We start from the raw sequence: 13,905 nt of genomic DNA on the forward strand, positions 1-13,905 counted from the left end.
AATTAGTAGAAGTATAAAACTGTTGTGGGTTATTTGGGAAACGGGGCTCGCTGGGATAGTTTTATATCTTAGGAGTGGCTGGTCCCAGTAAGACCTCATTTATTTTTTTCCTTTTCTTACATTTCTTATATCGTGTAGCATAAAGACTTATAGTTATATTATTTGCTAACTCTTTGTGTTTTCCTTCATTATCCCTAGACTCGTGTTTACTATTTATTGGTTGTGGTGGTATTTGTTTAATTACAATAAAACCATTTTGAATTGTTTTGACTTGTTGTCTGATCCCTCTTTTATGTTACAGCTTGAAACGAGCTGGTCGTGCCAGTGAGCAACTGCGCCACCATGAAGACCTACTAAGTAGTAGGAATTGCGCATTCCAAATTGGGAGAAAAGGGGGGGGATACAATTTATTTTTTTATTTAATATCACAGAATCAACCTGAATACATAAATACCAACAAACCCACTTTTAAAGGTTAGATCAGGTAGAAATAGCACTTTAAGATATCAGTTGCAGGTTACCACTTTTTTGTGTGTAGCACAAAACGTTCTGATCCCCTCTATCACTCTTTTTACAGAACCAACATGTGAAATATAAATGCAGGGAAAAACTGCCCAAAAATTGTTCTGTCTGGTGTTGAACTGAGTGACACTGGCATTGGATCGTTGAGCACAATAAAACAAGATTATCATTCTCTCTTATCCCTCTCTCTCTCTCTCTCTCTCTCTCTCTCTCGCATACAAACACTCTAAAGTCAAAAGCATGAATACACAGAATCTCACTCAGTCTATCATCAATTAAACACTTGTAATAACAAAATGTGAACAAACTTCCAGAAAATACTCAACAAAATGTCAAGTGAAGCTTCATTAGTCATTACTAACTAATTCACTGTCAACAGCTGTACAGTGATGAAGATGCCGTGCTTGTGACAATTGATGGATTTTATCTGCTCGAGCTCCCATCTAATGAATTCACATACAGGAGGATGAGGCAGCTGAACCAACTCTCCCACAAGCATGCATGGACACAATCTTGATCAACATGATTACAGTGCCAGCCAATGAATAATGATATCAGATTAACACAATCACACACAGGTTTCCTCCTAATGGACAGAAAGAGGATGTGTTCTCTATTCAAGTCGTCATAAAACCTGTGAACTGACTGAAGGTTGCTACGTTTCACAAAACATCATGTAGCAACTGTGTCGTGTGTGGTGGTGTGTGCAATCTGCCCTGTTTCTCCCCTCTCAGCCGCTCTGGGGTCAGACAAATCCATGTTGCCACGGTGATATGAGAAGGCTGAGTGATTGGAATCTTTTCTGCATTCAAAACAAGTGCTGGTTTGGAAGCTCTGCTTCAAACAACATCATGGTTTGAAATCATTATTATGTACTGTCTTCTTACCCTCACCAATTGGCTCATTACTAGCAATCCAAGTCCAAGATGTGGAAGTCCTTATCTTTAACATAACCAATTTGATAAATACAAGTGTGGTTGATCAATACTGCTCGAAAAGAGAGATCAATGACTGGAACAAGGTGAGATAAGAGGATAAGGGAAAAGTATCAGAGAAAAAGTAAGAGAAAAGAAAAAAGAGATTAGCAGATTGATCTTTAGGAAAACAAGATGATGAACAAGCTGAGTTTCAGTGCAGAGACAAACACTTAGAAAGTGATGAGAGAAAAAGCATTAAATGCTTGAGATCCCTGTGGATACATCCTCTAAGACAATGAGCTGTTCTACTTTGATGACCACACAATTTGTGTATTTTAATTAATTACTTAATTAATCATTCCCCCTTTCCTCCCCATATTGGAATGCCCAAATTCCAAATGCGCTCTAAGTCCTCATGACTCAGTAGTGGCAGAGGACGAATCTCAGTTGCCCCCACATCTGAGACTGTCAATCCGCGCATCTTATCACGTGGCTTGTTGAGCGCGTGACCGCAGAGACATTATGATGACCACGAGGAGGTTACCCCACGTGACTCTACCCTCCCTAGCAACTGGGCCAATTCGGTTGCTTAGGAGACCTGGCTGGAGTCACTCAGCACACCCTGGATTCCAAATCACGACTCCAGGGGTGATAGTCAGCCAAGTCTGTACTATTTAAAAAAAAACTAAATGTTTTTTCAAAACTGAAGTATGTAATTTTTGTGCCACTACTGAACAGAATTGCAGAAATAATGACATTTTGAAACAGATTTTCCAAACTCTCCACAGTCTGCCATTATTTGGACAAGCATAGACACACCACTGGTTGAGATAATGTTGCATTGGGCTGGTTGAAAGCACCACAGAGACACAGAATGTTTACAGTTTTCAGGGAAATTAACCTACAAATGGCTCATATTGTCTCTGCCTATTAAGCTGGGGGAAAGAATTTTCACATCGCAAAAAATAACATTCAAGCTGGGGAGCTGGCTAGGACTGCACTTTTATCAAGAGATCTAACACAGGCATTTTTTTCTTGTCAAATCATTTCATAATCAGTCTTACTGTTATGTAACATCCCCTGGGCATAGAAAACAAAATACAATCCTAAGCCTTAGCTGAGCTCCTCGTCTCTTTTCATTGCAATTTCTCTCCTCCTCTTTGGAAAGTGATGAGGTTCCTATGAGATTCCTGTAGCTCATATAGTACAGCACTGTCTTATATAACAGGGAATACACACACTTAAAGAAATATTCCGGGTTCAATACAAGTTAAGCTCAATCAGCAGCATTTGTGGCATAATGTTGATTACCACAAAAAATGTATTTGACTCGTCCCTCCTTTTCTTTAAAAAAAAGCACACATCTATGTTATATTGAGGCACTTACAATGGAAGTGAATGGGGGCCTATCCGTGAATGTTAAATTTAAAATACTCACTGTTTCAAAAGTATAGCCACAAGACATAAACAATTTGTCTTAACATGATTTTTGTGTGATAAAATTAATTACTACCCTTTTCTGTGTAAAATTATATCCAGTTTTACAACTTTGTTCCCACTGCTTTAACAGATGAATTAAGTGCCTGTATAAAATTATAAGATTTCTCATAACATTTCTTAAACTTTGGCCACATTCACTTCCATTGTAAGTGCCTCACTGTAACCCAGATTTTTACCTTTTTCTTTTACCTTTTTTTTTTTCTTTTTTTTCTAGTAATGAACATTATTCTACAAATCCTGTTGTGATTGAGTTTAATTCTTATTGAATCTGAAATATTCCTTTACAAGAAATGCCTAGGTTACTATTGTAACCTCCGTTCCCTGATGGAGGGAACGAGACGTTGTGTCGAAGAAGCGACACTAGGGGTCTCTCTTGAGACCCTCACGCATCTCTGAACTTGAGAAAAGGCCAATGAAAAATTGGCAGACAGAATTTGCATGTCACACCCCTGGACATACGGGTATAAAGGGAGGGAAATGCATCTGTCCATTCAGGATTTTGCCTGAGGAGCCGAAAATGTGGTTTGGCCGTAACAGTGTCTTGGTTCAGCAACGTGACCGGGAGGACACAACGTCTTGTTCCCTCCATCAGGGAACGGAGGTTACAATAGTAACCTAGACGTTCCTTGTCTGTCACTCACTTCGACGTTGTGATGAAGAAGCGACACTAGGGTCCAATTTTAAACACACCATGCGCTGAACCGTGTACGTGCGCTGCTGACGCAGGTGCGGGCAGGCAGTTGCGTGCCAAAGCGACAGGCCGTGTCAGACTGCACGTACCCTTCCCCAACGCCCCAATGCCACACCTGCCCAGGCTGGGGGAGGTAAAGAGTGGTGAAATGCATCACATGGGATTTGAAATTGCATGTGGAATGGAGAGAGTGCGTTATGGAATTATGAGTAACCTTGATACATTTTACAATATATGGCAACCATTTCTGGATCATCTTACACAGTTTAATACTGACTCTGATCTGCCCTCTACTGAATTTTTGCTTGTGCTCCCTTACTGAAACTGCATATGCCCTGGTTGCTCTTATTTTTTTAATTTATCCCTTTTTATTATTATTGTAATTTTTTTAATTTATTTTATTTTATTTTATTTTTATTATTATTTCTTTTAATTATTTTATTTTCTATTTCATTTTAATATTATCGTTATTAATGGTGGATGATATTAATAATTATTCATATTGTTGTTTCTGCTGATATTATCATTCATTGAGTTGTATACATCTTCAAAATGTATTTTGTTTTCTTTCACTCTTTTGTAAAATGTAAAATTCTAATAAAAATCTAATAAAAAAAAAAAAAAAAAGAAATTTCATGTGGAAAATGGCACGGTGGTAGATCCTACCTTATTGGGAGGGAGGAGTTGCTACAAACACGGCGACCCAAGGGAGACGGTGGTCCGCTCGCAAGGGGACCGTACTGCGGAAAATACACACAGGGGGACAAGTCCACATGGGGGCCCGACCTGTGGAGCACCTATTACAGTACAGAGTAGTTTGAGTACTCGTAGTGGGTCTGGTCAGGGAATTCCTCCGCTGAATTCGCGGACCAGAGGGCTAGGGAGGAGTCATCCATGGAGCCGAGTTAGTGGGATCTCTTGGGATAAGATCGCACATGATCACCTCAGTGGAGGGGAAAGGTGCTAGGTGCAAGCGGTACACCCTGTCAGTTTTTACACATTACCGAGTTCTACCGGTTCGGACCTGAGAAAACACGGGACGAGACCGACTCAGCCCTGAGATTGTAAAATCTCTTAAAGGTATTGGGTGTTGCCCAGCCCGCTGCTCTGCATATGTCTGCTAGGGAGGTGCCATGGGCCAGTGCCCATGAGGATGCCACACTTCTTGTCGATTGTGCTCGAACCCATAAAGGGGCGGGCACGGCCTGGGTGTGATAGGCCAATGCTATGGCATCAACAACCCAGTGGGAAAGCCTCTGTTTGGAGACAGCGTTCCCTTTCCGCTGTCCACCAAAGCAGACAAAAGAGCTGCTCAGTTTGCCAATTTCTCATTGGCCTTTTCTCAAGTTCAGTGAGAAAGACCCATAGTGACACAACGTCGAAGTGAGTGACAGAAAGACCCATAGTGACACAACGTCGAAGTGAGCGACAGACGGGGAACTGTAAAGTTCTCTGGGTAAAAATTCCTGGCAAAGAGACTTTCAAAGATATACTGGTATATTGTGCATAAGTATAAAGGAATGACAATTGGAACATGTGGAATTTAGGGATTAAGTGCTGATTGTCAGTTTGACAAGTAGGTGTGGGAGTTTCTAGGATTTAGCATTTGTACTGATTCTAGCAACACACAAAATGCCATGCAAACGCTGTCACAACCGATGGCATGAAAACATAAAATTAAAGCTCTCTCATCCGGAACACTAAAGGGGTTTTAAAAGGAGATATCTCTCTAGCCCCATCTTGTGGTCATTTCACAAAATTGGTGCCTTTTGTGTACCTCATTATCCGTTTTGACGTGTTATTTTAGGAGAAAAATATAGCAAAAATCCAGAAACTTTATTTTATTTGTAAGAGTATTTGTTTCATCATCTTTCATCACGAGGATGCCTTTGGGTATGAGTAAATATGCTCGTTTTCAATTTGATAAAGATAACGCTTATCTTATACAATTGTTAGCCTAATATTAATGGGGAAGTTTCACATTCTTAAAATGAAATGGTCTGGCTCCAAACTCCAAACTTTTTTTGTTTGTTTGTTTTTTGTAATTTTTAGTACAAATGTAAAAAAAAAAAAAAGAAAAAGGCTGTAATATTGTAAGTACTCTATGACACTGTTACATAAATGGCACCCTTTTCTTCTGTGCATTGTTTTTATTTGATTGTGCTCTGGCACCTGTATGTTGTTTTCTATTTCTTTCTTATTTTATTTATTTACATTTGAAAGAACATTTCTGTTTGTACTCATTTTTCTTGTTTACAGCAATAAAAAGTACAAATCTCTCTTTTAATCCCTTTATCTGATATCTGGTTGGTTTGCCAGTAGGGGACGTTCTAAAATTGTCATCCCTGTTAGTCACCATTATTCTGAACAGAAAACAACTGATACTAAAAAAGTAGTTATTAGTAGAAATAGAAACATTAAATTAACTTTCTAATAAATATATTGTATCATGAACTTGAGCATCTAGTAATGGCTAACTGTAAAACTGTCAACACTGTAACTTGTTTGAAAGCATAGTTATATCACAACATATATGAAACATTTAAAATTTAGCTTGAGATGGCACAGTGCAATTTTTTAATTCTTAAAAATTATTTAAAAATCACCTATTTGAAATGGAAAGAGCATAGAGTTCATGGAATAAACGTTGTATAGACTTCTGGAAACCTATCATCACTGATCAAATTAGAATAATCTAATGTGTCTAAAACAAAACGTATGATTTCTTTAGACATATCTAAATGCAAGATATATGTCAATTAATAATAAATCCAGATTGTGTCTCGTCTATTATCAAATCAAGGACATTTTTAATTCTCTTATAAAATGTGGGGGCCAAAATTTTATAATCATTGTTTAACAAACTTATTGGGCACCAATTGTCAATAAAGAGCAAATCTTTATTCTGTTTAGGGATGACAGATACTATTCTTTGATACATACTAGGAGAATGTTCATTATTTTTAATACTATAACAAAAACCTTTAACAAAAAGGGGGCAAGAATGTCTGAAATTGTTTGTAAAATTCTGCAGCAATGCTATCATTACCAGGTGATTTATTACATTTAAGGTACTTTATAGCATCGGCTACTTCTAAGTTTATAATTTGGTCACAGCACTCTTGTTCTAAGACACTAATTTAGCTTACATTTTGTATAGATTTCAAGAACGTAGCAGCGGCATTAGCACTATAGCTAGACTTATAAAGGTTAGCATAAACGTTATAACAAAAGTGACAAAAACCTTGATAATCATCAGTAACAAGACCATTTATAATGAATTGATGGATTGCATTTTGTTTACCCCACTGTCTCAGGTGGACAGACTTTCTGTTTTGCTTTTATTCAGTATTTTTTTTTCCTCCATTTTTTGGACAGGCAGCTGTTAAATGAAAAAATGTTTCTTAGAGGAACATTCACATAGTAACAACCACCTGACTTCAGGTTGATGCATCTTTGGCTGGAGAACAATAATTTTCTCAGAGTTTTTGATATATAATCAAGACTGTCGAGTGGCCCATACACCATGGAAATAAAGCCTTGAGTTGGTTGAGTGTTTTTCTCCTGCTTATGTTTTGAACGTTTTAATAAATAAGAAATTAACATAGTTAACACTGTTAGTAGCGTTACATTCTACTTTGCTAATGAAAATGAGAAACACCCAATATGAAGTCGACCCAAAAGATCAGGCTGTAAAGCAGGGGGTGAGCCAGGGTAGAGTGACTGCAGCAGATTGGAGGAGGGACATATGTTCAAACTTCTGAGAACTTCACAGTCGTGTCGCACCCAAAAGATGTGCTTTTGGACTCTGGAGCATTCCACCATGGCACAATTGTTTTGGAAAAAAAGGAGTGGCGAATGGGGTTGAACAAACTGAGCTCAGTGAGACTGTAGAAATAGAGACAGATATGTAACACTATTGTTTCAATTTCAAATAAAACAAAAGCTTGTCTGTCCCCATTATTTCTCACACCAGAGGAAAAAGAAACAACACAAGACTCAAAGAGTGATTTAACACTTTTGTAAATTACATTTATCAGCTCTGAATGAAAGGCTTGCTGTTCTATTATTTTTTGAATGGTTTGCCACAAATATCAGTAAATATTGACTGTGAACAACTAACCTTGTTTCATCATTGTTTATACAGACATTGTACAAGTGCATCTGCAAATGTCGGGAATTGAGCTCATTTAAATTAATAAAGAACTTCCATGATCTATAAAATTCCATATTTTTTGGTGAGATTGAAATGATCACGTCATTCAAAAACTGTTTGCGTGAATTACTATGTGTGTTCTTTTGAAGTACATAAATTCATAACAGATGGCAGTTAGAGCAAGGTTAAACAAAAGATATCCAGAGCCCTAACTCAGCTACATACTATAGATAAGACCTTTATTTTATGATGAGTACCCTTTGCTTCATAGACAGGACTATTGTTTATTGGTAAACAAGCAATGCTTGAATATATTAAAATAAATGTATTTTTTGCAACTGTTTATAGATTTCAGCAAATGTTTGGCTTTCGAGATATGAAGCTGTAGTGTTATCACCTTGTTTTCATTAGATATATCTGTGATTCATAATCTTCAGACAGTAAGAAATGTTCCACGGTGATATAGAAGAGATCTGATTCAGAATACAGAGTCATTGTTGAGTGAAATCAAAAAGTGTTCAGACACATTGTTCTCTTTGAACTCTGGTTGTTCAATATTAACCTGGCGACTGCAGCTGTGGGCTTTCTGCCTGAGTGGAGGATTTAATCAATGAGATGCTCCATTTTTTTTTACAATCATAGACTCAGTCGTCCTCAAAAATGGGAGTAAAACTAACACCTCTCCTCCTCTCTCTACTTCTTGGACAAGTGATCCAGCTGACATTGTGTTATGACGGTAAGATATTTTATTAAATTGATCTAATATAGAAATTCATTGAGATTTTGAAACTTTAGATTTCTCATCTTTTTGGCTATTGACACATTCATTTATTATCAATACGTATAGTTTATGAATCCATGTTGAATATGATAAGCACTGGCTTTTTATGCTTTAGTGTTCATTGGAAATAAGGAAGCCTCTCAGATCATTCGTGCAAAGAGGGCTAACACACCTTTTGAGGAGTTAAAACCAGGGAATCTGGAGAGAGAGTGTGTGGAAGAGATTTGTGACCATGAAGAAGCTCGAGAGGTGTTTGAGAGAGATGATAAAATGGTGAGCAGTACAATCTGAGTTGTGGACACAGTTGCCCAGCAGAATGTATGTAGAAATGTTTCAAATCTTTATGAGTGGATTATGGTTTTGGATAGTATGTCTTTGGAATATTGCATACATTTGAAATGTTTTATATCTATGCAGAAAAAAGGTTTATCTATTAAAAATGATTTCTTTCTTCCATTTCCACACAGGAAATATTTTGGAAGAGATATTTAGGTAAGAATTTACTTCACTTTACAAGTAAATGGTGACAATATTTTGTGTAAACAATTCCTGTTAAACTAGGGTCAAAGTGCATTTTCACTTTCTTTACTTGATACATTTTTAATTGAAGTCTTTTGTGAGTGGATTAGTATGTGTATGGTCATGTTCAAAAATGTATTAAAATTCTGTCCTCAGTTACTCAACATCTTGTTCCAAATATTACCATTTGATACAGAATGACACTTTATAATTGGGTAAACTATCCCTTTAAGTTCATTATAAAATTCATTAAATTTTTCCACGTTTCAACAGATTGTAGAGGCACAACATTACCCAGAACAGCAGATACAATCCTACATTTGAGAAGATGTGTAAAAACAGATGGTAAGAGTGATATCAATTCAATAACAGTGTTATTTTTATGTTTGACTGCACCTCAAGCAAGGTCCTATAAATTTTCTAAAATACATAATATGTCAGTTAAAAGTAAATGGGTACTTCTCGTAACACAAAGACATTCATGGTAATATGGAGTGACTGGTTATGCACAATTTTTTGTTCTGTAAAATAACCCCATTATTTATTGGATATGTGATTGACAGTTGACTGCTACTTCCGTATTGGTGAAAATTACAGAGGAAATGTGTCTGTTACCAAATCTGGAATGACATGTCAGTACTGGAGAAGTAACTTCCCCCACATGATCCAGTATGTCCCCATGCACACAAGAGACCACAAATTAACAGTATACAACAGTGCTATCTCTCACTATTGGCTAATGACAAGACCATTTAAGATGTTAATTGATTGTTGAACACAATTTTTAAATTAATGGTGGCTTTACTTTCATTAGTTTACTGTTGTATGCCACAGATCTTCTGTCTTATGACCAACTCCTTTCCTACCTTTAGTGAATTTAATGTCACAAAGCTGCAGCTACCAGAGAACCATTGCAGAAACCCAGATAAGAGCAGCGGTGGCCCTTGGTGTTTTACGAGAGACCCTACAGTCAGGAGGGAGTTCTGCAGAGTGCTGAAATGCGGTAAAGAAAAACAATAAAGGAATAGTTCATGAAAATACTCTCATCATTTACGCACCCTCAAGCCATCCCAGAAGTGTATGACCTTCTGTCTTCTGCTGAACACAGACAAAGATTTATAGAAAAATATCTCAGCTCCGTTGGTCCATTCAATGCAAGGGAATAGTGGCCAGAAATTCTGAAGCTCCAAAAAGCACATCAAGGCAGCATAAAAGTAATCCATACGCATCCAGTGGTTAAATCCATGTTTTCATAAAAAATCGTATATAAATATAAGAGATTTTAGCACTGCAGTGTTTAAGCATCATAAGCATTTTCCCACAAATACAACAACGCATATCTATCATACTGTGAACTGCTGAGCATGGTAAAAAAGGCTTCAACAGATCTTCATTCACGAGTCATTTGCACGAATGAGTTTTCCAGTATATTCAGTGCATTCACACCCACATTCGAATACTATTGGCTCGTGCTATAGTCAGTCTTTACAGGCACGAAAAGCAGTTGAGTTCATTGGCTTCAAAAGGGAGAGATGTCGGTGAACGAGAAACATGAGTCAATGTATGGAGGTGATCGAGAACAATTCGTTCATTTAAAATATTTGTTCAAAAAAACATATGCATTCACGAATGAAACATCGCTGGAAGAGAGTGCTAAGAAGGGCTAGTGAAGTTGAACATTTGTAGTAAAAAAGGACTTGATCCTTTTCTCACCCACAACTATCATTTCACTTCTGAAGACATCGTATGGCACTTCAAAGTTTTTGGAACTTCAAAGTTCTGGTCACCATACAATTGCATTGAATGGACAAAGAGAGCTGAGATATTTGTTTCTAAAAATCTTTCTTTCTGTTCAGCTGAAGAAAGAAACTAATTTAACTTTAAACATTAAAGCATACTTCATATACCTTTCATCTAATTTTTGCATCTAGTATTTATGACAGACCACCAGTCCTGATCATCACAGTATATTCTCCTCAGGTGAGACTCTTGTCCCCCCACCGCGATCTCCTACGTTGAATCATGAAGAGCGTTATGTTAAGAGTAACTGTCTATTTGGAAACGGGGAGACCTATACAGGGACTCTGTCACTGACTCTCGGAGGTCATACCTGCCTGCAGTGGAGCACAGCAGAAGTGCAAGCCTTGGCTAAGGGGAAAGAGTTTCTGGCCCAAGTTCAGCTGGTAAAGAACCACTGTAGAAATCCAGATGGAGATATGGAGGGACCTTGGTGCTATGTAAAGGAAGCAGGTGGAAACATTACGATTGATTACTGTGACTTAGATTTGTGTGGTGAGTGAACAGTACTTGCACAAAATTGTTATGACCACTGTGTACTAGTGTTAGTCAGTTGGTTTGGATATCAAGAGCAGTTAAAATCTTGCTTTGATTTAATACAATTTGCAGTAGTTAACCTTTAAACAGTTATGATTAAACAACAAAAAAAACATTTTCAAATATTGCCATAAATTTTACAAGTGCATTAGACATAAGCACAAGATCAATCTTTCTTTGTCCTTCACTCTCAGATGCCCCTCTAGACAAGTATATAGAGGATGAGGATGGTAGAGAGAGAACAACTCTTGGCAAAAAGAAAGCTTTCTTTAACCCCCGCAGCTTTGGCAATGGAGAGCTACGTAAGAGACTGGTTGATCCAACACCCACACCTTCTATTGCTTTGTGAATGTTATCACTGAAAGAGGTTTGATCCTTTGTATAATCAACTGATAGCAAAGTGGATGACTTTGTCCTTTGCCAGAGTGTGGAGAGCGACCCTTGTTCGAGAAGATCAGCAAAGAAGACAAGAATGAGATGGAGCTACTGATGTCATACACTGGAGGCAGAATAGTTGGAGGAGAGGACGCTGAAGTAGGCAGTGCTCCATGGTAAATATAACCAGCAGAATTTCAAGTAGATTTCTCTCTTGTCAGTGACTGTTTTTGAATGTTCAGACTGCCGACAGATAATGCTGTGGGTTGTATGTTTTGTTTGATGTAATTTGCAGGCAGGTGATGCTGTATAATCGTAGTCCTCAAGAGCTGCTGTGTGGAGCCAGCCTGATCAGTGATGAATGGATTTTGACTGCAGCACACTGCATTCTCTATCCACCTTGGAAGAAGAACTTTACAGCCAGTGATATTCTCGTTCGTCTTGGAAAACACTCTCGTACCAAGTGAGACTTCAAAAGTCCTTAAAGACCCATAAAATGCTCAGTGCACACTGCATGCACACGTGTTTCCTTAAATATCAGTAATGCTAAGCCAAAGAGCACGTACTATTCTAAGGCAGATCTAAATGCAAATGAGAGGAGCGGAGAAGCTGTGAAGAATATGTCTAATTTGGAAACTCTCTAACAAACACATTTCAGTTTACTGAAGGTTAGGCTGTTGTAAAAACCTTTCCTGTTTTCTGATTCAGGTATGAGAGGGGCACTGAGAAGATTGTGGCCATTGATGAGATAATTATCCACCCTAAATATAACTGGAAGAAAAACCTGAACAGAGACATTGCTCTTCTGCACTTGAAGAAGGCTGTAGCCTTTACTAAAGAGATCCACCCTATCTGTATCCCCACCAAGAATATTGCAAAGAAGTAAGGAAATGCAATAATTTAATGTCTCATAAATGTAAACCTAGTTTATTCACACCATGAAGATGCCAAGCTCTTGAAGAGTTTATGTGAGGTATTTGTGTAACATTATTAATTTACAACATATACAGTATGTTTTAGACATGTAGGCCAGTGGTACAAATTATTGGCCCCCTTCCTGAAATATCAAGGCAACTACAGTATATATTTTCATGCATAAAGAAAATTGTGTGATATTCACAAATATATTGTACTATGTACATTTCATAACAGTTTTCTAAAAAAATGATTAGCGTGTGATTGACAGATGCTCTTTCTTTTTCTATCTAAAGTTTGATGTTTGCAGGCTACAAGGGCCGTGTGTCTGGCTGGGGGAACCTCAGGGAATCATGGACCTCAAACCCAACAAAACTTCCAGAAGTGCTGCAACAGATTCACTTGCCTATTGTGGATCAGAAGACCTGCCGGGATTCCACCTCTGTCACCATCACCGACAATATGTTCTGTGCTGGTAAAATCACATCACGTTCTTTATGATCTTAAGGCCCAAGTCAGTTCAGGTGTTTAGAACTTGGGTGAAGCTTTGGCCATTTTCTGTTTCATAGGTTACAAGCCAGAGGAAACAAAAAGAGGTGATGCTTGTGAGGGAGACAGCGGAGGGCCTTTTGTGATGAAGGTATGTAAAACACAAAAAACTCTTTGTTTTTTTCTCTCTCCCATATATAGTTTACTCACATATTCTAAGCATATAACCTGTGAACATTTGTTGTTGTATTTGCACCCAAATTGATACACCCTGTCCTTTTGATGTCTACCTATGCCCACAGAGCCCTACAGACAAACGCTGGTATCAGACTGGCATTGTGTCATGGGGTGAGGGGTGTGACCATGATGGCAAATATGGATTCTATACACACCTCTTCCGTATACATCGCTGGATGAGAAAAGTTATAGATAAAACAGGCTCTGAAGATGAAGAGTGATCAACCAATCTTTAACAAAAGACCTTTGCCAAATGAGAACAAAATACTTGTAAATGCAAATGGATGAATAAACATAATGTACTTTGAGGGTACTTTCAGATACTTTGTATGTTGATACCAGTGTGAGAGCATGGAGTTTTTTTCTGTCCTGAATGATTGAGTCAGAGAATCGAAAGGCCTCTTCTTTTATAAAGAAACTGATGTACTTCTGTCTTTGAGATCAGTGAAATTAAATATCAAGTTATTTT

At 37.7% G+C, this 13,905-nt stretch overlaps 1 protein-coding gene across 1 annotated transcript; it reads left to right on the top strand.

Moving 5' to 3' along the window:
• The first annotated feature begins 8,435 nt into the window (after nt 1-8,435).
• On the top strand, nt 8,436-13,724 carry LOC127650307 (prothrombin-like). Its single transcript, XM_052135638.1, has 14 exons — nt 8,436-8,522; nt 8,683-8,840; nt 9,035-9,059; nt 9,360-9,431; nt 9,650-9,755; nt 9,959-10,089; nt 11,067-11,378; nt 11,615-11,722; nt 11,845-11,971; nt 12,091-12,258; nt 12,504-12,677; nt 13,007-13,185; nt 13,280-13,350; nt 13,502-13,724. The coding sequence occupies exons 1-14, from the start codon at nt 8,447-8,449 to the stop codon at nt 13,655-13,657; spliced, it is 1,863 nt and encodes a 620-aa protein (XP_051991598.1). The 5' UTR covers nt 8,436-8,446; the 3' UTR covers nt 13,658-13,724.
• The last annotated feature ends 181 nt before the right edge of the window (nt 13,725-13,905 follow it).

This window comes from Xyrauchen texanus, chromosome 1 (assembly GCF_025860055.1).
Source record: "Xyrauchen texanus isolate HMW12.3.18 chromosome 1, RBS_HiC_50CHRs, whole genome shotgun sequence".
In the NCBI taxonomy this organism is placed as follows: Eukaryota; Metazoa; Chordata; class Actinopteri; order Cypriniformes; family Catostomidae; genus Xyrauchen; species Xyrauchen texanus.